Here is a 27729-nt window from a genome sequence, read left to right as displayed (position 1 = left end):
GGGACACCCTATGGTCTCATGGACTTAACAGACACACGCACGCTGCAGCCATGATAAGTCCACAAGACCGAAAGTACATATGAAGTGTGCCATTTGGGACAGGGCCTTACTACAATGGAAGAGAGTGCATCTATGATACAGATCATCAGCTCAATAGGAATTGAAATTTGTCAGAAAAGAGAGACATAAAATGTGCAGTGCTGTGGGTCTCCAGGACCAGGATTGAAAACGACTCTTGTAGTGACCTCTAGTGAGGGTTGGCAAACACTGCTGTAGAGAGCAAGCCTCACTGTCAGGATTCCCCTGCCAGTGCATTTGCACTGATTGAACCTTAAGCAGCAAACAGGTGTCTGGTACTAGCTGCTCTACAGCATGTTCTCTTCCTCTCATATTTCCTCTGACTCTTAATTTTTGTATCTATATGCACTGCTGCTGGACATGTATCAGGTTGTTCGTTATGTCTTGCATCAGCAGGTTATTCCTGTTCCTAATTCTCTCACTCAATAATTAGTAGAAATATTTAGATCCTAATTAAATTAACTAAAGAATGTAGAAGATGGACACATCTCCTCAGTCAGACAAAAACTGCCTTACATACTTAGAAAATGTAAAATAAATAAATAAATAATGCCGCAGTGAAAATGTACCTGTGAACATCAAACATAGAAACTGCTATCAGAGATAGTATAAGAAACTGCTATTAGAGATAGTACATAGTATAAGCTGGATGTGTGTGTGTGTGTGTGTGTGTGTGTGTGTGTGTGTGTGTGTGTGTGTGTGTGTTCACTACTCACTGCTCCTTTCGTGTGTGCACTTTCTTAGATTAGTTAAATGTAAATTCCGAGTACAGTATGTCACTTAAATGGCTTGTACTTTTAAAAATATTGGGAATGATTGCATCATACTTTTGCACAAAAAAAAGAAAAGAAAAAAGCTATATACTCTATAGTGGTTAAATATAATCCCGGTGGATTGTAATCACATCTATGTATGTATGTTATGTGCTGTTACCCGGGAAATATCTTGTACCTCACGCCTGTCATGGGTTAAAGGGTCATTGAGCTGATCTTTCCCCACAGCAAATGGTTTTGCTAAAGTGCTGACCACTGCCAGAATATGTTGCACTCCCCCATGTGAAGTGTAAGCTCTGGCTCCTCCTATGGTATTCTAAACGTCTGCCTAAAATCCACCATAAAGAGGAAGTGCATTAATTGCTCTCTTTGAAATCAGCATTGGTGGACTTGTTGCTGCCAAGGTAAGAGACTCTTTGCATGTGTAGACTAGTCAAACGTTTCTTTGGAGTGCACACCATGCACTATGACAGCTGATAATAAAGTCTTGTTCTTTGCTGGCTCAGGACTGCGTAGCGATCTACTGGATGGTCTCCCAGTCAATATTATTTATACTGGATATCATTACTCTCAAATCCAGAGTTAATTCATAGCCTAAAATAAGGCAAACAAGAGCCTCTTAGAATTGAATCTGCTGTACAATTGATTATAATTGATTGACAATTGACAATATGATTATGAATTATAAAATTGAGATCAACTGTATTTTAAATAATATTATACTGTATATAAATCTGACAACTAAACGTATGAATTATTTTTGGCAGGCATTGCAAACATAGATTCTTTCTATTGGCTAATAAAGGTCAATGCACTAAACTACAATGGCTAATATGAATGACCTGTGGAATCCAGCAGCTTTAAAATATAATGCTTACATATCAAAACGAAGTATTAGAAAGATTCTCATCAGCAAGAGGCATTATCTGCCTAAGGAGAGTAACATTGCAGACACCATGAAAATGAGCCTTAATCTACATACTGAAGAGGATATCAGCACTTCTACCAATTGCGATCAAAGAAAAAACAATAAGACGAGAATCCAAGAGATGATTACTAAGAATCCAAGAACTGAAGCTTCATGCCACCTTCATGTGAAAAGTTCTGAACAATCCTCTGGAAAGGAAAGGAGAGTGGATGAAGCTGACGTGGAGGCTGAGTCTGGATCTGACTATAATTCCCAACTGAATCATGAGCGCTTGGAAGCGACCAGCATCACCAACGTGAAGGTGAATAAGAAGGTGGATATCACTACTCCAAGTGAACTGGCAACGGTTCCAAGAAATCAGCATGAAGCTGCGGCGGACGAATGTGAGGTGGAGGGAAACGTAGCGGACAACCTGAAATCTTCACAGAAGCAGGTTTTAAAAAATCAGGTAGTGTTTGCAACCATTAAGAAGCGAGGAATGGAGGGAAGCACGGAAAACCGTCCATACAAGTGCACTTACTGCAACTGGGCTTTCAAAAAGTCCAGCAACCTGTTGAGCCACATCGATACTCACCGCGGCCTTAAACCACACGTTTGTGACTTGTGCGGGAAGGCCTACTCGCACCAGGGGACTCTTCAGCAGCACAAGCGGCTGCACACGGGCGAAAGACCTTACCAGTGCCCGTTTTGTGATAAAAACTACATTTGGTCCTCTGACTTCCGCAAACACATCCGAACGCACACCGGAGAGAAGCCATACATCTGTGAGGAATGCGGCAAGGACTTTGTGCGCTCCTCTGACCTGCGGAAACACGAGCGCAACATGCACACCAACAACAAGCCGTTCCTCTGCAAGCAATGCGGCAAAACCTTCAACAAACCCCTGTCTCTTCTCCGCCACGAGCGTACGCATTTGGGTGAGAGGCCATTTGTTTGTCCGGAGTGCGGGAAGGCATTTGCCCTGGCCAGTCGCATGACGGAGCACAGGAAAATCCACAGCGGAGTGCGTCCCTACGCCTGCTCTATTTGCTCCAAAGCTTTCACTAAGTCCTCCAATCTCACCGAACATCTCACAGTTCACAGTGGAGTGCGGCCACACAAGTGCTCAGAATGTGGGGTTGCATTCGCCGTGGCGTCCCGACTTGTACGACACCAGCGTATTCACGCAGCTGTGCAGTCTTACCACTGCCAGCGATGCGATATGTCATTTGGCCAGCTTGCAGCACTCAAGAGGCATGAGAAGCAGCATGGGGAAGGCATGATCTTTGTATGTGGGCAGTGCAGTAAATCTTTCCCTCGGGATTCCCTGCTCACAGAACACATGCAGAGCCACGCTAATGCTAAAACTTGCGTTCCTACCCATTTCACACTGAAGTAACTGGAAGACTGTAAGTTAGCCTGGGTTATTTTCTTTCTGTCTGTCTGTCTGTCTGTCTGTCTGTCTGTCTGTCTATCTATCTATCTATCTATCTATCTATCTATCTATCTATCTATCTATCTATCTATCTATCTATCTATCTATCTATCTATCTATCTGCCTGTCTGTCTGTCTGTCTGTCTATCACAATTCAGCCTACAGTGTATCTACCTATCACAATTCAGCCATAACAACATAGTTATATTTAGCTAGAATTGAAAAAAAATGTAAGATATCTATTTTTACAAGTGTTAAATGCAGGGAATGGTGGGGACCACCGTCGAAAGGCTTGGATTTCAAATAAATCACTGTGTATATTTCTAGCAAAAAAAAAACAACAAAAAAAAACACTCTGTAAACACACTGGTGACCCATTTGTAACATGTTAATGGCACTTGATGGCCTCTTGTCGACCAAGGCTGACTCTGTGCGTGTGAGAAACAGAAAGTAAGGTGGAATATGTTGAATTCTCAGTGGTGAAACAAGCATGGTGCTATTTTAAGTTTCAAGATATGTTGTTAAAAGCTAAAAGATATTACTATGTGATGTAGTACTTTTTTTTGGTATGAAATGTATGCAGCAGGGAAACATGTATTTTGAGATTGGTACATGTTATATGATGAATTTAATTAATTATAAAACTGTTACCTTTTCTTTTATGCTGCTAAAATCACTGACTGAAATGAGATTGTGTTGTATAATATTGAATATGAATGTCATTACCATTACAAATAAAAATGCTTTTTTCTTCATTACAAAATGTCACACCAGACAGACTAAATAAAATCCAGTACTATTTAGGATTCATGTCATTTTTATGTGTGAAATGTGGTTTTGGAGACACGAGAGGGTGTTGTAATAGTGTTTGATTCCTGTTGTTGGCTCTGTATGTCTCTCTTGAGGACACAAGACCTAATTCCCCGAGTGCCACTTCTGGTAACATTTGTCACTTTGCTGCCAGACCTGCTCACTCATGGTAAAAGAAGATGGCATTCATCTGGTCAAATTCCACTGTCCTGCTTTGCAACAAGAGATGTTGGCTCATATTTCCATATTTTTAGTTGTAATTTATATGATTATTAAAAAATGCATTGACGTATACAAATACAACAGATTTTTATTAGAAAGTTTTACAACAATTTTGAATACAGTTTTGGAAGAGATATTGAGTAAACAACTTAAAACATCAATATCTCTCCATCTGGGATAAATCAAGGCTGTGGCCCAAAGGGACCACCTGTTCATTTTACAATTTACAACATTTCCCACATCTTCACTAGAGTCCGGCTCTCTATCCCAAACATATGATTTTGAAAAGCCACTTAAATGTATTTAATTTTTTTGCATGTACAAAGGTGGGGAGGTGTTATGTGTTATACAATTTACTGACATTGCCAGCTGTGATGACAGTTTAAGTTCATGTTTCCATGGGTCACAGCACCTTTGCTCAGCACCCATTCCATCATGTTCCCGGCCCCAGGGGTATAACACAAATCCCTAGAGTCAGCATAGGGAGCTGTGCTTCAGCTGTTCAACGGCTTCATTCAAAGATGAAAGGACACCAGACCCATACAGATTATTTCAAGAACCCTATGTCCTCAATGTATTTCTGTAACCACAGATGTTACTGTATATGAAGATACAGACGCTCCTCTGACCTCCTCTAGAGGAACTGCATGGGTTTGCCTGAGAGATCCCTTAGTCATGTAATCACTGGGCAGGAACCCAAAAGTGCATCCTTGAGTTCCACAGCTGATGATTATTCTTCAGTGTAGACCTTCATTATGGACCCTATGAACAAAACAATAAAACCTGAATATTTTCATGACAGCTATGGTGTATATATTTACATTTCTCAGGATTTTTACCTGTGACATGAACCCTTGGTTCTGATTCACGGGTCCGGACAATTTTTGTCCTGTAACAAAGAGACAAACTTCCTATTAGACTTGTTAAAGCTCATGTTTGAGCTTTGAAAACTTTGAAACCTTTAATTTGTACAAAATACTGCAGATATGCTGGTCAAACATGAATAATACATATATATTCCAGATAATAGCACATTTATATAATATATGTGAGTATGTATGTGTGTGTGTGTGTGTGTGTGTGTGTGTGCACACCCATTTACTGTATGTATGCATATGTATATATATATATATACATACATATACATATATATACATACTGTATATGTGTGTGTGTGTGTTGTTAATTCACACACACACACACACACACACACACACACACACACACACACACACACACACACACACACACACACACACACACACACATATATATATATATATATATATATGCACACATTTTATGTTAGATGTGATTAATTGATTTGACAGAACTAAATCTTTACAAAGAAAAATTCACTGATTTTCTAACTTTAAATAAAATGGAAAAATATATGCTTTACAAATTTTAATGAATATAAAAATATTTGTATTTTATTTAAAAAAAAAATTGTTTACTAATTTATTTTCAACCTGTTTATTCTGCCAAAATCTGCGCTGAGAAAGAATAATTATTTAACTAATATTTAACTAATTATTTACAAAACACAACTACATTAATACATGATTAATAAGTTGCATGCTAACGATTTAGAAATGTGTTTTAAGTTATCTTAAAAAATTCTAAATCATGATACAATCAGATCATTAATAGATGTGTAATATGTCATTAGTTGATTAATATCACTTTTAAATCACTGAAATATCTGTCAAAATTGTTTAAGTATCCTTATCTCAATAAACAATGGTTAATCTTGAACTAATGATGAACAGACCATTAGTAAATGATCAGTATATAGTTTATTGATGTATCGTGAAGTTGTAATCTGGTCTGTGTTCAAAAGCACTAACATGCAGGTATGCTTAAAACAGTATTTTTAAGAAGAGTTATTTATTTGTTTTCAAGTGGATAAACATTTATAAATAACTCACAGTTAGGGGGTTCCAGTGGGTTACGTTAAATCCTTTCACTCCTTTCACAGACTTGTGTTCTGTGTGGATCTAGTAATAATGTGAACCTCAGAATCAGTTTTACCTTCCACTGAAGCCCACATGCAGATGCACAGGGTTTAAAGACTCCATGTGTGTCAGAGAAGACAGGGTGTCTATACCTTCACCAGTCAGCACTCACATTGCATTACAAACTACAAAGTAACGGTTCGAGTGAGATGCAGTGTGACTCTTTAGAGGATGGACATGCGGATCATGGGAATGTTGGCAGCGACTAACAGCTTTAATTCTGTTAATTATATTTTGCTGTCAGAGCACTGGTAATGTAGCTTGTCTATTCTTTATACTGCTTTCTGACATATTTTAAATGAATTACTGTGACTGTATATTGTCAAAATTATTATCTTTAGGGTTATAGGGTGAAGTAGGGAGTTTAAAATGATCCACAAAATAGTATATTGTAACTAAGATAATTGTCACTATAAATTAATCTATATTACATTTTCATTTTTGTGAAGTTGCTAAAAAGTGGTTACATTTAGTATAGGGGTTAGTTAGATAGGCTATATATTCTATATAACAGTCAAATATACTTATCATTTAAATATCTAATTAGGGATTTGTACAGATTTGCAACTGAAAGGTATACCATAAGCTTTGCATATAAATAAGTTATACATCTAAAAAATGCAGTTTGTACATCATTTATAAAGAAGATCTACAAATAGAGTAGTTTAAACTTTAGATTATGGGATGCATAAAGTGTTGTAAATGACTCGTACACATCATTTGTAACAGGTAAGAGAGATCTACAAATTATATGCAACACATTTACAAATCATAAATAGTTTACACTTTAGATTAGTGGATGCAGAAAGCTTTGTAAATTATGTATTCATGAGTTTACATATAAATTATAACAGGTGTTGAACCGTTTAGTTTGTTCTGCAATGTAAGCATATGTGTTTGTGCTTTTGAACACAGACCAGATTACAACTTCACCATACATCTATAAACAATATACAGATCATTTAGTAATGGTTTCTTCATCATCAGTTCATGATTAACCATTGTGTATTGAGATAATGATACAAAACAATTTTGACAAATATTTCAGTGATTTATAAGGGATTAATAATATCAACTAACTTAACCATCTACTAATGATCTGTTTGATTATTTCATGATTTACTATTTTTTAGTCAACTTACAAGACATTTGTATATTTTTAGCATACCACTTATTAATCATTTATGAATGTATAGTCATGTTTTGGACATGATTAGTTAATCATTAACTAAAAACGTATAAATGAATCATAACTGAATTAAAACATTCATAAAATGTTAACATCACGTTTTAATCATTTATTAATGTATAATCATGTTTTGTAAATGATTAGTTCATCATTAACTAATAACTAATAAATGACTGTCAAACAGAGCAATTGCAGTGATTTAGGACATTTTGATTCTGTCAGCTCATGCTCATTCAATGTACAACAGTCTCAAAGCTCAGTTGCTGAGTCAGTGATGCCAAAACCAGGCAGATGTACAGATGTTCTTCACTCACCAGCACTCCTAGAAAAGGGATTGATCCCACTGAATTGAGGCTGTGAAGCTTTTGGGATGGGTGGAGGAGGAGAAGGGAAAGGAAAGTTGGCTGATGACTCCTTACAGGAAAGACCAAAATGTTGTTACTTGACTGCAAACAAGGCTCAGTGAAAACAAAGCTTAACACGGTCACTGTGCAAATGCTTTTTTAGGGCCATTGGAAAGGACATTTATCAGGTTTAAGTAACTATGAAAAATGTAACTAGAAAGTAAAGTTCGTTAATTGGAACAAACTTTTATGTTGGCTTGCCTTGTCTGAAAGTTCGAAAGCATGTTTTATCATGTTGTTAGAATGTCGTAGCATGATTAACATGTTGTTAGTGTTTAACACATTGTTAGCATAAATTAACATTCCTAACATGTTTTAGCTCAATGCTAGCATGGATTAACATTTTGCTAACATGAATTAACATGTTTTAATACATTACTAGCATTAATTAGCACATTGCTAGCATTTAATACCATGTCACTAACATGTTTTAGCAATTTCTAACATGTTGTAGCACATTGCTAACATGAATTAACATGTTACTAACATGTTTTAACACATTGCTAACATGAACTAGCATATTTTAACATTTTGCTAGCATGTTTTAACACATTGCTAGCATGTTTTAACACATTGCTAGCATGTTTTAACACATTGCTAGCATGGTTTAACATTTTGTTAACATGTTTAGCATTTTGTTATCGTGTTGTAAACATGATTTAACATGTTGCTAACATGATTTAACATATTGTTAGCATTTTGCTAGCATGATCTAACATTTTGCTAACATTAACACGTTGCTACCATGAATTTGCATAGTGCTAACATGACTTAACAAATTGTTAGCATTTGCTAACATGGTTATCATGTTGTTAGCATGATTAGCATGTTGCCAGCACAACTTGACATTGTGCTAGCATGTTGTTTGCATTTTTTTAAGTTGCTATCATGATTAAACATGTTGCTAACATATTTACCATGTTGTTAACATTATTTACATGTTGCTAGCATGATTTAGAATGTTGTTAACATGATTTAACATGTTGTTGGTATGATTAGCATGTTGTTCACATGTTTTAACATGATTTAACATGTTGCTATCATGTTCCGTAAGTTGGATCAGTTAGAAAAGATATAGCCACTTGATCAGAACCGTCTGCAGGTCTGACCCGAGTTTGGTGTCAAGCCAACACAATGAGTGCAAGATAAAATGAACTTTGACAAATTGTTGAATTGCTTGAATTATTCCAATGATTGAAATACTAACTATGGAATATGGCAGTTTAAGGTTGCCAATATGACACAGAGGGTTTCACAGTTACCCCTCTTTTCCACCACATGCTCAACAGTGAATAATTTTATACAAATTGATATCATTTGATGAACATGTCATAAAAAACTGTGTTTTCACTTTGTTCTGATTTAAATCTCTTATCATAAACTATCCTAGACTTATATTTTACGATCACTTTATGGGAAATGTAAAGGTGTCTACCCTTGTGGTAGGATTGGGGTCTGGGATTTGTTCTTTTGGGTCTTCTTTAGGCTTGGATTTGAACCAGCCACTGAACCATCCAGGCTTGGAGCTCTGCTCAAAAATGAAACAATACAATAATAATAAATACATACATACATACATACAAGATCAAAAAGTAAAGAGGGAATCGTGTAAACATTTGATGTAATACATACCGTAGTTGATAGTGTGTTGGCCTCTCTATTGTTGTCCTCACTTGGATTTGTCCCAGACTGATTAACACTCTCAACTACAGCGTCGTTTTCAACAGCACCCTGCTTGAATTGTAAATAAAACATTGACAATTACAGACCAACGTATGAGACACACACACACACACACACACACACACACACACACACACACACACACACACACACACACACACACACACACACACACACACACACACACACACACACACACACACACACACACACACACACACACACACACACACACACACACACACACACACACGTTTACAATTAAACTGCATAGAGGTGATGTGTGCAATTTTTTTTGTGTTAAAATACTTCCTCCAATCTCTATTTAACACACAGAGACAACTTCCCCAAGGTTGATCAGTCTTTCAAATAAAAAGGAACTGAAATGGATCTATTTGTATTTCATTTTCTCACCATTATTGCATCAGCAGAAAAGTCACCACCTTAGAAAAGAAAAAAATTTAAATAACATTAAGAAAATAAATATTATAAATCAGTGTTTCAAATATGTACACAACTGTTCAAAAGTTGTTGTTTTTTTAAATGTTTTTTAAAAAAGTGCCTTATGCTCACCAAGGCTGCATTTATTTGATCAAGCATACAGTAAAAACAGTAATATTGTTAAGTATTATTACAAATTAGAATAACTGTTTCTGAAATTTAAATAATATTTTATATGATTCTTTGAAACTCAAGATACATTCCTTATTATTATCAATGTTGAAAACAGTTGGGCTGCCTAATATTTTTGTGGAAACCGTTATATATTTTTTCTGGATTCTACGATAATAGAAAGTTAATAATAACAGCATTTATTTGACAGAAATATTTTGTAACATTATAAATGTCTTTACTGTCAATTTTGAAAATGTAATAAAGTATTAATTTCTTTAAAAACTTTTGAACGGTAGTGTACATATACATTAGTTTCAAGAGATCATTGAAGAATGGTATCTAAGGGTACATTTACACGACAATTATGTTTTTCCTTTGCGTTTTTCGCATACCGGCGACAACGTTATCAGAATGATTCCTGTTCAAACAGATCCACCAAAATGACTAAAAACAATTTAGTGCATGTCAGGCCAGTAGTTGGCGATGTCTCAAAGTAAAGAAACAATACACACGTGCATGACGTCACTGATTTCACAAATTGCCGTTTTTGTAGTTTACATGGAGACGATAATGGTATAGTTTTAAAAAACGTGCACTCTAAAACACGTTTTCAAAAGTTTGCATTTCCAGGCGCCCAAAACGGCGTTGTTTTTAGTTGAAAACGGTGTCGTGTAAACAGCCCCAGAAACATATCATACTGATTCCATAGTAATCTTAACCTGTATTACTGTAGCTTTTTGGAGGCGAAGTGTAAGCAGCAGTGTGACTGTGAAAGGTATCATGTTTACTGCTGCTATCAAGATTAGCTTGGCTTTGGTCTATTGAAACTGGTGGAGGCCCAAACATTTCCATAGGAAAAACTGGGGGCAGCGTCATCGATTGCTGGTTCGGGTACAGTGGCACTGGGGCAACAGTCCTAGGAGCCTGTTCTTCAGAAGAGAGGCATGCTGGTGAGTAAGACTCCTGAAACCGGCCATCAGTGTGTGGTCTCATGTATTGAGATGGGTTTGAGGGTTCATTTTCAGTGCTAGCATGGTTAACCGCCTCTGTCTGGGAGCCTTCTGTAAAATCTACAGAGAAGCCAAGAGACAAAACACATGAAATTTTTGCAGAATACTGACAAACTGAAATGACAGGAAACACTAACGGACTTTCTGAGTTTTATTGTGACCTAGTGGCTCAAAGGGCAACATCATGGTCACATACTCAAAAATCTCTGGTATTTGTTTTTGACCTGAACACTTGTTGCTGTCCTCATGAGTCCAAGTAGTCTCCCCGACTGGTGACTGGTATGTCTCACTACAGTAGTTCCCCACCTAAGCAAATAAATAGGTCACTGACGGTGGAACCAGTGGAAAGGTCATCATATGAATCATTAAGGAAAGTGCCAATTCTACAGGATGTCTGAGGCCCTATTTATAACCAGTATTACATTAATATCAAATGATCAGAGGGTTAGCTCTAAATACGGCTGTGATTAGGGTCCAAAACATTTTCACTCAATCCAAGTTCAGAGGTAAACATAAGCTATTGACACCACATAACCTTTGCAGTATAAATACAAATGTGTCCTAATGTGCCCTGGACAACTGTGGAAGACAGCCAACTCACAAAACAAAGGTAAAAATCAAGGAATACACACATGTATGTGAAATTTTGTTAATATGGTTATATTTTACATTAAATTATATTAATATATGTATATTACATTTTTTATGTTTTCTCATAGTTTCATATATATATAGTATTTTTGTGATATACATTTTTAGTATATATATAATGAGATTAAAATGTATTTATTTGGGAAAAGTACATTTGGGAGCTGTTTTGCATGTTATCAACATGCAGTAATACTTACTAATGTACTGTATATGGTCACAAAATCGTGGTCTCTTTGAAATCCAATAACAAGTGGTCACAGGAGATGCTTTAAAAATAGGTGTAAACTTCTATCTGTTTTTGCTGACAACTTGTGACCGTATTACCCGAGACAGATGTCAATACTAGGTCAATACCGGTCAGAAAGCCATAGGTTATTCAAAGGTAAAATGACAGTGTGGTCTCTACATTGAGTTCCATATGGTCTTCCCATAGACAACCCTGAAAATCTTAAAGTGGACTAACGACTATCATACATATAGTGTACAAACATTGGGTTTACCATCATGGTCTGGTGTCTGCAGCGAATCTGCACCAGCCAGTCAGGGTCCAGAAAAGGTTGACTGACACCTGTCTCACTGAGCTGTGCCTCAGAGAACTTCAGTCTGTCCACCATCTGTGTTAGCAAACAGACAGATCACAAAACAGGCACACACATTTCGATGCATACACAAAATAAACAAAACTACAGGATTAGTTTTTAGTACTGTATGTACAGGTGTGTTACTTTAATAAGCTCTCCAAGCAGCACTAAATGGGGTTCCTCTATCCTGAGCAGAGCTTTTGCCACCACCTCACAGTAGTGGAAGGCTTGAGAAAACAGACCACATTCCAGCAACCGGCATGCATACAGGAATTTATACACCTACACAGAGCACAACACAATATATAAATCACATGATCACCCACTGAACCATTGTACATCAACATATAAATGTGAAACAGTCATGTAATCAGAATGTGAAAAAGAGTGACCTATAGAAGGTATGACAGTTATCCAGATAACTTTATTTTTAAGTCAAATTTATTTATTTATAAACCTTTAAAAAACCTTTTTAAAGAAAAAAATGACCCTAAGGGGTAAAATTTTGTCCCTTAATGGAAAAGTTGTGACAGCAGTCTAAGTGGAAGAGAGGGGGTACAAAGAGGGATGTTAAATGCCTCAAGGGGCACGCTAAAACATTTGGGAACCACTTCTGTAGATAAAATGTGAATTGTACCTGAAAAGCAGGAATGATAAATTCAGGATTTCCAAGCCTTTGACAGTACTCAAACAGTTCAGTACAGCGAATGGCAGAGTTGTGACAGAACTTGGAAAACTGTGCACTGCAATCAAAAGATTAAATGTAAAAGCTATTTAAATTCAGGTCAGGAACGCAGTCATTCAGATATGTTAGCATTTACACTGAATCTTCACCTTTGCTTGCTGCCCAGAAGCACCAGGCGCTCTGAACTGTTTTTGTACCAGCCAAATGGACATTGGGCTATGAGGTAGCAGATTTGGGAGGCATACAGCATATCCCTGGAGGCTGAGGAGAAAACATATTTAAAGTCAAGATCTACTTTAAGAATAATTTTATATTATGCCAAAATATGAGAGAACATACAAAAATGGTTATTTCTAGAAACTGGACTGGACATTACCTAGGGTATCACCCATGGTGATGATGGACCTGTGATGTATGGTTGGGTCTGCTGTCTCATTGGACAACATAACAGCCAAGTGTGGTTTCCACTCTCCCCACTTCTCACAACTCCAGGACTGCAAAGAGGAGAGGAGAACATCAATAAAACATTTAGAAGAGAAGGTCAAGAGGATGATTTAGAGGAAAAGAAAAGGTTTTGCATGAGGTGTGACTGGAGGTTTCTGTTTTGCACTTCTGCTTAAAGGAAAAATTCATTAAAAATAATAATTTAATGAAATCTAATTATTCTATCACCATCATGTCATTCCAAATCCATTTGCTATTTCACTGAAACATATCCTAAGATACATTTTGATATATATACATTTTCAATATCATATCAATTTAATGCATCCTTGAATGAAAGTATTCATTTCTTAAAAAAAAATAAAAAACCTTCCTGACCCTAAAACTTTGAATGGTAGTGTATTTCAAATCCATTCCATAGTTTTGTGAAAATCTAGCCAATGATATTATTAAACTGAAACTAAAATCATAAAAAAAAAATATTACTTGAAATAAAATAAATATTAACTAAAAATAAACTATATTATAAAAGTTTACTTACTTAATTTTATCTAGTTGCTACGGTAGCAACATTTCTTATTTTCATTTAGTTTAACTTGATAACTAAAACTAAAATTGAAATAAAAAAGAATAATAAAAAGTAAAAGTAAAAGACATTTATTAACTATAAACTAAGTCAGGACAGAATGTAGATTACCATGGAAACTGCTGGAATCCTCCCAGAGAGCAGCTGGAAGACAGTTTGCAGCGGGTCACTCGGAGCCAGACTGCCTGTAAATCTGTCAAACACATAAATATTCAGTCTGCTATATAGAGATGCACCAATTGCAATTTTCTTGGCTTATTCTGATTTCTGATTTTTTTGTAAGTGTGACCTGCCAATACAGATTTTTGTTGATTCCTATTTTCTTTCTAAGAAATATAAATTAACAGCATATACAAACAAAAATCTGCTCTTAAAGTAAAATGTCAGTAATAAAATAAGAGCAAATAAACAAATTGCAAACAACAGCACAAACAAAATGCATGGCTTTATGTTTTTCAGGTGGCAGCAGTAAATTCAGGTAAGAAATACTACATAAATTAATGTAATCAAATGGTAAATAACACTGGATAGTCTTCATTGTAAAAATCAAACAGAATAATGCTTACAATTAAAGTTAAAAAAGTTATTAATTCAAGAGCAGAGAGTGATTTTCTGTTCTTTGATTAACATGAGAGAAAGCAGCAGGAATATTAGACTGCTGTCACTTAAAGGAACATATTTTAACGATCTAAGCGCAAGTGCACTTAGGGCATGTCTGAATATACATTTGCGTTTGCCTGCCGCATGGTCTAAAAGCAATGGGTGTGTTTTGGCTGTAACGTGCAATAAACCAATCAGAGTATCATCTCCCATTCTCTTTAAAAGCCAGTTCAGCTCGCGCCATGGCAAGCAGAAAGACTGAACGCTTCTCCAGAGCGCAAATGGATCTGCTCGTGCGCGAGGTTAAAGCGTGCAAGCAGACCATCTACGGGACAAGCCAGATTCCACCATATCTTTATGTACACAATATAATCTTTTACATTGTAATCCTTTTATTTTTTTTTATATTTGGCATGTTTGTGTGGTGTGTGCGTCCCTGTGTGTGTAATAAGCAGAGTGTACGCGCGTTGTGCACCCGCCTATAGGCACATATTACTAATGCGCCCTTTAAATAACCAAAAAAATACTGGCACAGTCTATTTCAGTTGCCTCAAAACTGCAACCCGCCAACAATGCGCCTGAACATTCGTTTTCAGACCATGGGCGAACAGATGGGCGCAAATGCACTTGCTATTTAAACAACATGGAGCATGACGTGAAAATAATAACTGCGTCGGGCTACTAGCAATAAACACTTGAGTCGCGCCTGGCGCTGCATTGCACCAGATGTATGATAGTGCCCAAAGAGTTTATGCACGGATCCAATATACTGTTACACACTGTGTTATCTTTCACAAATATTTACGTTCCAAAGCTGACTGTGTTTAAAGGTGCTCTAAGCGATGTTGGGTGCCATATCAAAATTCAAGAGAATATAATTCTAACGTTAGTCGTTTTCGTTGTCTAGGACATCTCTCCTATAGCTAACTTCCCTCTTCATGCTTCTCTCTCCTCCACTCCACACACCCCCACCCTCAAATCATTATTATCGGTTATTGACTGGAACACTGTTTGTTATGTTTCGTGGTGCAGGTTGGCCCAGTTTGTTTTTGTTGCCGTTTGTTGAGCCTGGGCTGTCTACAGAGACCACGTTTTTTTTACAGTGTGTTCAGGGGACAGGCAGCTAGCGGATAGTGAGGAGATGTTTGCTGTATGTGACAACAAATGTTTCAGCCTAAAAAACGTGTGACATCGCTTAGAGCACCTCTAACTGAATACTCACAAAGATGGACATTTTGACATAATTTTGTGTGTATCTGACCGTTTAATTCGCATGGTAAGCCACTCATTTTGGTACTTGCGACTTACAAGCTGTTTGAGAGGCGGCTTTATGTGCACACCACTTATATAGTTCAGTCGTGTACGCGCTTTTGGTGTGAGCGTGAAACCTGCGGGAATTAGTCAAAGTATGCGCAATACAAGCACTATTTAACCGGAGCGAATGAGACAAGTGTGTGAGAGGAGACGGGTGTGTGTCACTTCGCCGCTGGAGAGAAGAGAACGCACAGCTTGTATTGGTGTATCAATACTACAGAAAAGGTGTATTGGAATGGTTTCAGATATTTCAGTATCGATACGTATCAAAATTTCGATATTTTTGACAACACTAGTGTCTAATTAAGTTTGTTGCTCTGAATGTATTTGTGGTGGTTCCCCCACGGTTTACTTCAGCCTGTATTACAAATTGGAACTTTGTTGTCTTCTTCACTCACAGTGAATAACTTCCAAGCTAACGAAATGTTTACCAGCTGCCAGCAGCGCTGGCAACAAAACGGACTAGTTCGGAATCGAAAGACGTGAAACTGACCGACCAGTCACCGGTCCAAGCCGAGCTTGCGTAAAAGTGGCTGGTTCCAGTGCCTGGCCGGTCGATCGATACATCTCTACTGCTATACTGTGACATCTATGTACAAAGCATGGATACAACATGCACACACAAGCAAACGTATTACTCGGTAAGTTCATAACATACATATCAACAAATGAAAATGCTACCGTATTAACAAAAAACAGCCCAAAAATGAATGTGAAAGAATTCTCCATTAATTGAAAGCAGATGAAACATTACAAGGACGTGCAAGCAATCTTTCAGGCAATTCCCACTCAGAACTGAAACCATACCCTTTCGCTGGTGTCCTCATGAGCATGTGTAACTTTAACGCATTTACTGTACTGTTTTCCGGGATTACCATTTCCTTTCAATTGATTGCCCACAGAAGCCCTAAGCTCAATCAAGTTAGAGGAAGGTGTCTTGAGAGAAGAAGAGAGGATAGCGATGTCACTGGCTCAAAGATGTTGCATGGCCTGTAAAGGTGAGCCAGTTGAAATAAACTATCATATTTTGCATACTTCTTTCTGGCAGACCCAGTGACAGCTAGGAAAGACAGCTAGGAAGAACGGTGATAGCTGGGAAAGACCGCAGACGTTAGGAAAGACCAGAGCAGAAGTGCTTGGCAGGCTGAAGCACATTCTCCATGAGAAGGAACATTGATGGCTATAGAAAGTTATAAGATACCCCAGGGGTCGGGTGAGAGCGGGGTCGGATGATCAACCCACAAGAAAGACCACAGTTATGACCAACCAGGATAGACAATCGACGATGGAAGAGCCAAGCGATGTATTCCGGGTCTGTGATGTGGGAAGGTATGCAAAAACGAGAGGGATCTGAAGATACACCAGACAAAGATGTTTGCTCGCAAGGTGCTCGCAACCTACCAACAGCCTTAAGGAGATTGCGAATATAAGAGGCTTTCTTCGGAGTCTAAAAAAGGCTTTCCGTGAAGCCACAGAAGAGAAGCCAGCATTCACTGAAATTTTAGACAATTTAGGGAAACGGATAGGGAGCTTCAACAGAAATCATCAATTCATCAATAGAATTTAGGGAGCCTCAATCTGGAATCCATTCAAGTACTTGTCAATACTTCTGGGTGGCAAAATATCAGGCGAGTTAGAAAGGAAGAGCAACAAAGGAGGCAACAAAGGAAGAGGCGTAAGAACATCTCTGTCAAGTTTATAGTGACAATAGAATGAAGAAAGAAATGAAGAAACTCATTAAACCGGCGGAACCAGTTATCCCTTTTGGACTAGAGAAACCAAGTTAGAAGGATATCAACAACTTTCTTAAGAAAGCCAGAGGAAGATCAGCTCCAGGACCAAATGGTATACCGTACAAGGTGTACAAACATTATGAAAGGATCAGGAGATTACTCTGGAGGTTGATGAAAGTGGCATGGAGGAAGAACTTCCTTGCTGACGATTGGTTGGTTGCTAAGTGGTGTTTCATCTCTAAGGAGGAGAATTTCATAAATATCAATCAATTTCGTACCATTTCACTCCACAATGTGGAGGTTAAAATGTTTGTTTTTTTTGGCTGACCACTTTCATTTTGGACACGTCAGTTCAAAAAGAGTGCTTTTCGGGGGTTAGGCAACCTAACAGTTCTGTGGCTTGATCTTACCAATGTCTATAGAACTATACTCCACAAGTTAGTGGAACTAACACTGAATCCTACCATGTCCCAGAGCGCTTCCAAAAGCTCTTGCAGTGCTAATTCAGTAAGGTTAAAGGACAAGTTCGGTATTTTACACTTAAAGCCCTGTTTACAGATCGTTTCTGATGAAATAGAACGGTTAAGGTTAAATTTTGGACACATGCTGCTGTCCCGAGAATTTTAGGTTTCTTTCGCTCCCCCCCCCCCCCACCCACCTCCAGAATGGCTGCATATGTGCACTGGAACAATCTTTCCTAAAACGCATTAAACTTTCGTTTACAAAGACGTGAAACTCACCGAGTGGTCAGGGGTGTTCACTGAAATGCTCACACAAAAATCGCTGCAAAAGATGCTTTCCAACAGGTTTTAACGTAGTTTTTCATCCAATAAAAGTCAATGGAATTGGACAAAAACTACGTTTGGAGTTGAGGAGGGGGCAAGTCCAGGATTGATTTCACTTTCAGATAAAAGAGGACATAATTCCAACAGTCCAAGAACAAGTTCGCAAGTGGTTAGCTGGCAGAGCATTGAAGGAGGTGGAGGAGCACCTGCATCATGCTGACATAGCTTAGTGGCCTAGGGAAGGCAAGGGCTAGGTTGCTCGACCAGGGCAAGCTGGAAGCAGGCAAATCCAAAGGGACCAGCGTGGTATGGTGCAAAGGGAGGTCCGCAAGGGAGAAGAGGAAAATCAACATGTTAAGCCTGCAACCATGATAGGAAGGGCAGCCGTATAAGGTGGGAAAGTGTGTGGGAGAGGGTTCTGACCTTGCAGGATATCTAGAGCATGGTAGAGCATTAGATTTAGTTCCTAGTTCCTTAGTTCCTTGTGTTCTGTATACAATGTCCTACCTACTCCATCGAACTTCCATACATGGGGGTTAGCAGAGAGACACAACTGCACACTCTGAGAAAGGCCAGCTAATCTTGAGCATGTCCTCTCCTCGTGCAGGTCAAGTTTGGTAGCTGGGAAATTTCGGAGGCGACATGACCAAATTTTGCCTAAGCTGGCTGCCGGGGTGAAGCAAGCAAGAAAGAAGCTAAAACTGCTTCTTTATAGGGCCTTGTTGCATTCAGATTTCCTTAGGTTTGGGGCAACAGAGATGAGGAGTAAATGAGTTCTGGCCATGCAAAACAACTGGGAGATTCGGGCAGACCTTAAGAAGCAACTCAAATTCCCAGAAGAAATAATCCATACTAGTCTCAGACCAGACATTTTGCTCTGGTCGAAGAATACAGAGAAGGTTGTACTTATTGAGCTGACAGTACCCTGGGAAGAGAGGATGGAAGAGGCACACAAGTGTAATCTTAAGAAATATCAGGCTTTGATTCTCCAAAGGAAAAGATGGACTGCTTGGGATTGGCATTAGCATCCCGGTGGATATGGATAAAACGTATTGAGAGGTGGCAGACCCAACATGGGGAAGGGCTAAGAACATCTTGAGTTTGAAGGTGAAGAATAGAGTCAGAACTAGGACGCTGTTTTTACCGTCGAGCCCCCACCACTAACCCCCCGAGTCAGATGTCATGTGCTTAAATCGATGAAACATCGAGGAAGGGGGGTGCCCATTTGATAACCCGCAGAAGCCCTAAACTCAACCAAGATGGAGGAAGGTGTCTTGAGAGAGGAAGAGGGAACAGCGATGTCACTGTCTCACAGATGGTGCAGGGTGAGTCCCTGTAAAGGTGAGCCAGTTGTGATAAACATATTAGACCATGACAAATATATTTAGCATATTTCACTATGGAATAAAACTGGGATAGCTATCAGTTAATGTTAATTCTTCATGAGGCATATAAGCCAATGCTAATAAATGAAACAGATAACAGGCAACTGTCTGGTTATATGAATATAAATGTTCACTTGCTGTGTATTTGATCAGACCACATACCAGGAGGTTTATAGACTGTAAAATGTGTAATTTCAATTAAAATGTATTTTAAAGAGACACTGCACTGTGATTGAGGGATACTTTTTATTCGGGCATTCGTTCTATTCGAAAACATGACTGACTGTGCCAGTTATTGATGAGAAGTGGTTACTGCTAAAATGAAAGGGTAGATGGGTGAGTCATCTTTTACAAACCTGCTCAGCACCGTGTTGTAGGATCTGATGTCCATTTTGCTAGCCAGAAATAGGGCGTGTCCCCAAAGTCCACTCTGCATGGCTGACTCCAGCGCCTCCTGTAGTGAGGGGAGAAAAGATCAGACATTTGAGATCTGAAAAGATATTTACAAGAGTCAAGGCACAAAAAAGGTTAGAAATATTTTCTTTTTAAAGAAATTACTACTTTTATTGGGCATGGATATATTTAATTGATCAAAAGTCACAATTAAAACATTTGTAATGTTACGAAACATTTCTATTTCAAATGAATGCTGTTCTTTTTAACTTTATTCACCATTGAATCCAGAAAAAAATTTATATAATATAAAATTTATAAGGTGGATATTGGCTTTTAAAAAATATGAAGAAGTCCTTCTTTATGTCCCAACCTAATGTCCATTTTTAATAGAAAATGTCAAAAAAAAAAAAAAAATTAATAGGTCAAAAAATGTCACAGGGTCATTAACATAAAAATAGAATAATAAATGAGAAAAATATTGTTCACTAAAATTAACCTTCTTCCTGCCAGACAGCAATAGTTTTGTGTAATTCTGAAGGTTTTGCTCTGTCGCCTCTTTGTCAGTTGGGGGGTATCCAGTGAGAAGGTCAGCAATATTGAGGTTCTCTTTTCCTGGTGTGGGTGATTCGTTAAGGTCAATGAGGCTTTCTCCATCTGCAAGCTCACCACACGTACTCATGGAGTCCCTCATCAGCAGTTCTGCAACATCTGAACCCATAATTCTCTGCATAGCACCAACACATACTCAAATTAACAGTGCAAAATGGGCAAAATCAGACCTCACAAACAAAGCTGAAAGTCTTCAGAATTATTCTAGTGGCTTAATAATAGTAACATTAATATTCTGTAATAAGTAATAGGACTTACTCCATTCTGTCTGCATAGCAGTATTAGGAGATGCCACAAGAGGGCAGCAGAAGTGGCATCTTCTAATTTTTCATCCTTCAAACATTCCTCTGACATTTGCAGGGCAAAGTTAATAGCATCAACCTTATGCAAATCCTCCCTTCACAAGAGAACAAGAAAAGCAACAATCTATTTAAGTAGACAGCATTTCAAAGACTTACCCTTCATTCAGTGTACAAAATATATCCTTATAACCATCCTCCACAGGGCTCGACATTAAGCCCTAAGACATTAAGTAAATTGGTCATTCACTTGTCTAAGAAAAAAGTTACTTGTACGGAAAGAATGTATGATATATGTAAACTCACAATTCTGACTGGGCCATCTGAACATTCAGAGTAAAGTAGGAAGAAGAAGAGGCAAAATTAGGAAAAGGAGGGGTTTAGAGAGGGTGAATCCTTGATTGCTACAATGTATATTATGAGAAAATTAAAGTGCTTTTTATCTTTGATGCATGTAAACCTACTGTAGGAGGCCCCCTAAAACAAAATAACGAACCTTTAAAATAGCATAATGGGGAACTTTAACATCCCTATGAGAAAAATGAATGGGAAAAAAAGGCTGGGTCATGGACAGGCATTGTTGCACTCTATAAGGAATCAGTGAGGGTCTTTAAACATGACCTCTAGCAAAGAAGGTTAATACATAATTTTGTTTAATGATGACCTAGCAGAATCTTTTGAGGGGGAAAAAAAACAATATTTATATATTTTATATTGCAATTATACAAAGTTTTCAGACTGGATTAATGTCTTGCCACTTTAAGTATTATTGTAAGAGGAATATTTTGAAATATACCTAGCCAGTGGTCCAGGATAGTCTCTCATATTCTGCTGTTCTTGTGTGTCACAGAGAATTACCTGAAATCATTAAAGAACATATTTATTCCACCATTATATTTCATATCATAACATAAAAGATGTTTGTACCGTGTCTTTCTAACCTCCAAGCTGTGGAGCTCCACTTGAGCAGGCTCACCCTCCGAGGCATGAGCTGGACTGACCCATACCAGCTGACCTGCAGGGCCAAAACTCACTGCCACATGAGGGATGCAGAACTTTAGTGGGACTACCTCCATGGGTACAGCATCTAAATCAAATTACCAAATAAATAACAGCCATTCTGAGTCCAGTGACCAATCAGATTCAAGGATTAGAAGTAACTGCTGTATAAAGAAAACTTAATCACACATTTGCTGTGCAAAATTAAGCATTAAAGGAAGTCTATGGTTCTAACAAACCTGTGTGAGATATGATATCTGGTTCACTCTGTTCAGCTCCATTGATGTACTGGCTGAGCTCATAGCTGCTCGAGGACAGGCCTGATGCTTTAGAGCTGGCAAGAGCTCCACTATCATGTACCTAAAGAAAAAATAAAACAGCCTGAGGGCCATCGTACACTACCATTGAGAAGTTTAGGGTCAGTACACTCTCAAAAAAAGCTAAAATTGTCCATTTAGGGTTAAAACAGTTTGTCACTGGGGCAGTAACTTTAAAGGGACATCTTTGTACCCTATTTACCCTAAAATGATCATAGTAGTACTACTCTAAGGTACTAATATGCACCTTTTAGGGGTACATAAGGTACAAAGTTGTCTCTTAAGGGTACTGCCCCAGTGACAACCTGTTGTACCCCTAAAGGTACAACTCTTTCTAACAGTTACACAATGTCATTACTCCAGTCTTCAGTGTCACATACATAATCCTTTAGAAATCTTTCCAATATGATAATTTGGTGCTTAAGAAACATTTCTTACTATCAATGTTGAAAACAGTTGTTCTGTTTTTTTTTTGTTTTTTTTGTTTTTTTATAGAAAGTTACACAGAACAGCATTTATTTGAAATATAATCTCTTTTTATCAATTTAATGTTTCTTTGTTGAATAAAAGTATTAGTTTCTTTAAAAAGAAAATCGTACTGACCCCAAACATTTGAAAGGTAATGTATATTGTAATGCTGTCTTATATGTATAAAGATTTTATACTAAAGTCTTAGGAAAAGTAATTTCTGGAAACAAACCTCTCCAGTTCCATCTCCATTTTCCATACTGTCTCTGTGCTGTCTCTCTGAGACACCATATTGAGTGTCTGTTCTAAGGCTATAGCTGTTAAATAAAATGTGTCAAATCACTTAAAATTATTATTTATTTCTTTTTACAACATCACTGGGAAAAAAAAAAAGTTTCAGGCATGACAAAGTCAACAGACCCCTGCTGATCTACGTATGAAGCTCTTGCAGACTCCTGCTGCAGTCCTCTGCCCTGATAGCCCTCTGTTCTCCAACCATCTGTCTGGCTCCAGCCACCACCATCTACAAAACAGCAATGAGGTGAACATTAGATTGAATTTTGCAGATAATTAAAAACTGAGGGCCTCTGATTGAATATTATGTACCTGGGGAGCTGTACTGTGGTCTGTGATAACCATGATAATCATAATACCCGTAGTCTTCTCTGTAAGGCCAGTAGCTGGAAGTGGGGTAGTCATATTCCTGCCTGAACAGATATTAGCGATTAGACCTGGGATTTTAGACCTGCGCTCATTCGGGGACAAATAATAACAAGGTGCCGGGTCTTTCCATTTATTAATGTTTAATGCCGTTTAAAAGATTGGGTTAGTAATATTTTTTTGTAATATTCAAACATACAGTAAAAAAATAGAATAACACTGTGAAATATTATTACAGTTTAAAACAACTGTTTTCTATTTTAATTTCCATTTCTTTATCAATATTGAAAAGAGTTGTGCTGCTTAAAGGAATAGTTCATCCCAAATGTACTCACCACAAGGCCATCCAAGTTGTATATGACTTTCTTTCTTCAGCCAAACAGAAATTAAGGTGTTAGAGGAAAACATTCCAGATTTTTTCTCTATCTAATGCAAGTGAATGGTGCCAAACCTAGACAATTTTTGATGGTCCAAAATCCATTTTTAGGCAACTTCAAAGGGCTCCACACACAACCCCAGCCAACGAATAAGGGTATTCTCAAGCAAACCGATCAGTAATTTTCAGAAAATAAAATAAATGATATACTGACATATGCACAAGATGTATAGACATTGGGAAGGTCATGCATCACATAGGCGGCATTGTTTACAAGTGTGGTGAAGGAGCGCTGACCAAAACAAATGGTCATTGCTATTTATTAGTATTTGTTTCAGATTATTGTTCATGTGTGTATTCTGGATGTAAACTCCTCTTGCCATCAACGTCACGCGTGGCCTTCCCATACGTGCAGACATTATACAAAAGGTCGTGAACTCAACCATCTCGTGAATGCACTTCGCAGAGTTGGACCAAGGTGATAATTTGTAGTTAAAAACGATAAACCTATGTTGGGCACCATTCACTTGCATTAGATGGAGAAAAATCCAGGAACGTTTTTCTCCAAAACCTTAATTTCTCTTTGGCTGAGGAAAGAAAGTCATATGCATCTTCTTGGATGGCCTTGGAGTGAGTACATTATCTGAAAATGTTCATTTTTAAGCGAACTATTCCTTAATATTAAATATTTTTTGTGCAAACCAGGATATACTGTATATTTTTTCAGGATTCTTTGATGAGAGAAAGTTCAGAAGAGCAGGATTTGTAAAAAAAAAAAAATTCTCACTGTAAAAAAATGTACGGTCACTTTAATTTTTTTTAAAATTGTACTCGCTACAAACCTTTGAATGGTAGTGTATATTCAAAATAAGAGGTACTGAAAAGATTTCTTAATCAGTATTTTTGTCTTGACTTCAGGTAAAAACATCTCAGCGGTAACATTCTTAAAACAAGATAAATGTACATAATAAATTTAACTGAGAAGCAAAATTACATATATTAATATTAATTATTAAGACTTATTTTGCTTACCCTATCTGCAAATTATGAATAAGTGCAACTTCATATCAAACAATGTTTCTTTTCTCTTACTGTATACTTACAATCTCACATTTACCTTAAAATGAGCATAAAATCGAACAAAGTGCATTGAGGTAATAAAATGTTTAGCCAACTGGGTAAAGAAAATAATAAATACTTAATAATAAAAACAAGTCTTGCTTCTCAAGTACATTCATTTTGTTTTAAGGACATGCATGTTTACTGAAAAAAGAAATATTGATTTTGCTGCATGATTGATAATCTTACTGTTACCTGGAATGAGGTCTGAAGTGCAACGGCTGGTTTGATGCATAACTGCTGCTATATCCAGGAATATACTCTGGTTTAGGAGGAGGACTGGCCATGTAGCTTCCATACCGAGGATCCACATGGGGCCACTGTCTTTCTCTCCCTCTTGGGTCTGTAGGTGGGTAGTAATACGGTGTTTGCTGGGAGGATCTGTAGTGGTCGTCTCTCTCACTAGACTGGTACTGATGGCCTGGCATATGCCAGCCTTGCCCTCTGGGCTCCATCACACGACACAGTGCCGGATAAACCTAAAGAAAACTGCACTTGCAAAGACAACAGTTATTAGTGAGAAGAGAGGAGGATTTTGTCTGCTGTATACACACTAAGTCAAATGCTATCAGTGAGCATAGAAACAGAGGCTGCTTATCAGGAAGGGAGCAGTAAATCAAAAACAACCTTTGTTTTCAATTCTGTAAGTGGTAACTTATGATAAAGACATCAGTATGAGATCAGAACGAAGCGTATATTACATTTTGTATTTTACCAGGGCAGGGTTCCACTTTATAAGCTGTCTTAAGGCCAACAATTGTTTTGTTTCGTACAATGTACTAATTTAGTTCATGTTCTATTGCAAAACACTTTTGCTGCTATTGAGGTGGAAGACGGGTTGATGTTAAGGGCGGGTTTAGTGGTTAGTTTTTAAGTCTGGGTTAAGGTGTAATGGAAGGGTCAACAGTGTAACTATGTTATTACTGTAATTAATCACGGGTACATGCAGGTCTTTTTAATATATAAGTACAATGTAAAAACATGTATTTACGCAATAAATGCATTATATCAAATTATTGATTTAAATGTTAATAGCCGTTAAAGACACAATATGAAGTGGGTTCGAAAAATTTGACTGTAATTGTCATGCACATAAAAAGGAACGTACTGTAAGATTAATGTTTTATTTTTAATATATAATCACTTAACAACTGACAATAGTATTGCAGAAAAAAAATGTATCTTAAAATCAAATTTTAAATAACTCACAGGTTTCTATCTGAGATGTTTTCCATATAGACTTTCGCAGTGTACTGTGTCCTGTCACAGTTTCAAAGTGCACATGCCACATCATTTCAAAGCACAACACAAAGGTGACTCATGGACCTGCCTTACTCTCAAAATCTTTCTTTGCCCTTCAACCCCTAAAAGGGAAATCAAGGGAGTCAAAATACACCTTATTTCTGATGCATCTCTTTGTGGCTATTCAAAACAGCTGTTGTCAGCTCCATGCAACAGCTGGACGTCGACTTTTTAATTCATATTTCCTCTAAATACATCACTGAAGTCATACATCTGTGTAAAAAGCACTAAAATGCGCTTAAATATAAAACATGTTTTTTTTTCTATGTAGATAAAATAACGGTGAATGCGAAATAAATCAAAGCTGGACTTACAGTATGTTTGCATACACAGCTTTGACAGGCGCCCGAGCTTTCTGCACTCACTCCCATATTAGGAATATTTGAAGTTGCCACGTCGTGCGGAACCATCACGCACTGACGCTGGAGCTGCTCGGACACACCTCGGAGAAACACAGTATTACTTATGGGAGGAGATCACTGCCATGTTATGAAGGGAACATTTCACTACAGTAATTCATTCAGATTAATAAAAATAAAACTATTGTGAAACTTTTCAAGCGCCTCTTACAAGTGATTGTTTAGAAATTTGATCTAGATAAATATGTTTTGCTTTGGCCAGTTAACAAAATTCACTGCATTTGTTACGTTACTCAAGCACTATCTGAAGTTGGTACCACATATTTTATTTTCTTCCTTAAATCTTATATTCTTTCTTACATTCTTTCTTAGCAGGGAAGTTTTATGCAGATTTATATAAAAACAATTTCGTGCTGCAATACATGGTATATGTATGCATTGAATATGTGTGTATTTTAAGTTTATTTGACTAAACTAGCACAATGATGCAAAATGTCCATATTTATATTTTAGCTTATTCAACCTTATTCAGCTTATTTAAATACTATAATTTCAATAAGCAAGAACATTTCAAAAATTGAAGTTAAACAATAAATTCGAAGACTTCACTAATCCGCCACCAGATGGCACTTTAGTCACGTTGATGAGCACTCAAATTTCGACGTTTTAGAAAGATTTTGTTGGCCTGAAGCAACATTATTTATTTAGTTTTTTTAGTATATTCTTAAGTGATTGACTACAAATTATTGTGCAAGCATATCATACATATTTAGAATATATATTCAGTGGTTTTAATTGCAACTGTATTTAACTGTATTTAATTGCTCTCCGTGTTCATGTGTGCGCGTCCATGTGAGCTGACCAATCAGGGACGGTATGTAAATGAGACCGGAGCGAGTAGAGTGCTCTACTGTCTC

The 27729-nt window shown here is 37.4% G+C and overlaps 2 protein-coding genes across 4 annotated transcripts; one reads left to right on the top strand and one right to left on the bottom strand.

The window, feature by feature from the left end:
* The first annotated feature begins 946 nt into the window (after positions 1-946).
* On the top strand, positions 947-4201 carry znf648 (zinc finger protein 648). Its single transcript, XM_082136909.1, has 2 exons — positions 947-1255; positions 1619-4201. The coding sequence occupies exon 2, from the start codon at positions 1676-1678 to the stop codon at positions 3155-3157; it is 1482 nt and encodes a 493-aa protein (XP_081993035.1). The 5' UTR covers positions 947-1255; positions 1619-1675; the 3' UTR covers positions 3158-4201.
* Positions 4202-4293: 92 nt separating this feature from the next.
* sec16b (SEC16 homolog B, endoplasmic reticulum export factor) lies at positions 4294-27601 on the bottom strand. 3 transcript variants are annotated; one of them, XM_082136749.1, is made up of 26 exons: positions 26768-27601; positions 26361-26515; positions 25347-25640; positions 23603-23703; positions 23417-23519; positions 23229-23313; positions 22451-22571; positions 22154-22299; positions 22009-22070; positions 21172-21310; positions 20801-21028; positions 20265-20362; positions 14203-14284; positions 13438-13555; positions 13211-13322; positions 13014-13119; positions 12521-12658; positions 12296-12409; positions 11369-11450; positions 10854-11204; positions 9934-9962; positions 9469-9570; positions 9272-9364; positions 7747-7846; positions 5065-5114; positions 4294-4987 (listed from the first exon to the last, which is right to left on the bottom strand). In XM_082136749.1, exons 3-26 carry the CDS (start codon positions 25604-25606, stop codon positions 4979-4981), a joined length of 2829 nt encoding a protein of 942 aa, XP_081992875.1. In that variant the 5' UTR covers positions 25607-25640; positions 26361-26515; positions 26768-27601; the 3' UTR covers positions 4294-4978. The 3 variants fall into 3 exon arrangements, with proteins under 3 accessions (XP_081992875.1, XP_081992877.1, XP_081992876.1); XM_082136751.1 differs by having other exon boundaries at positions 9469-9567; XM_082136750.1 differs by lacking the exon at positions 26361-26515.
* Positions 27602-27729: the final 128 nt, after the last annotated feature.

This window comes from Leuciscus leuciscus, assembly GCF_965113295.1.
Source record: "Leuciscus leuciscus genome assembly, chromosome: 14".
Taxonomy (NCBI): domain Eukaryota; kingdom Metazoa; phylum Chordata; class Actinopteri; order Cypriniformes; family Leuciscidae; genus Leuciscus; species Leuciscus leuciscus.
Note: the sequence above shows the minus strand (reverse complement) of the source record. Positions and strands in the feature narration are given on the sequence as shown.

Excerpts from the sequence above, each read along its gene's own strand:
- znf648 (XM_082136909.1), top strand. The coding sequence starts at position 1,676 with ATGGCTAATATGAATGACCTGTGGAATCCAGCAGCTTTAAAATATAAT.
- sec16b (XM_082136749.1), bottom strand. The coding sequence starts at position 25,606 with ATGGAGCCCAGAGGGCAAGGCTGGCATATGCCAGGCCATCAGTACCAG. Across the intron at positions 9,963-10,853 it reads AAAAAGCTACAGTAATACAG|GTGGTGACTTTTCTGCTGAT; the intron begins GTTAAGATTACT and ends TTCTTTTCTAAG. Across the intron at positions 7,847-9,271 it reads ACCCCAATCCTACCACAAGG|GAGTCATCAGCCAACTTTCC; the intron begins GTAGACACCTTT and ends CTTTCCTGTAAG.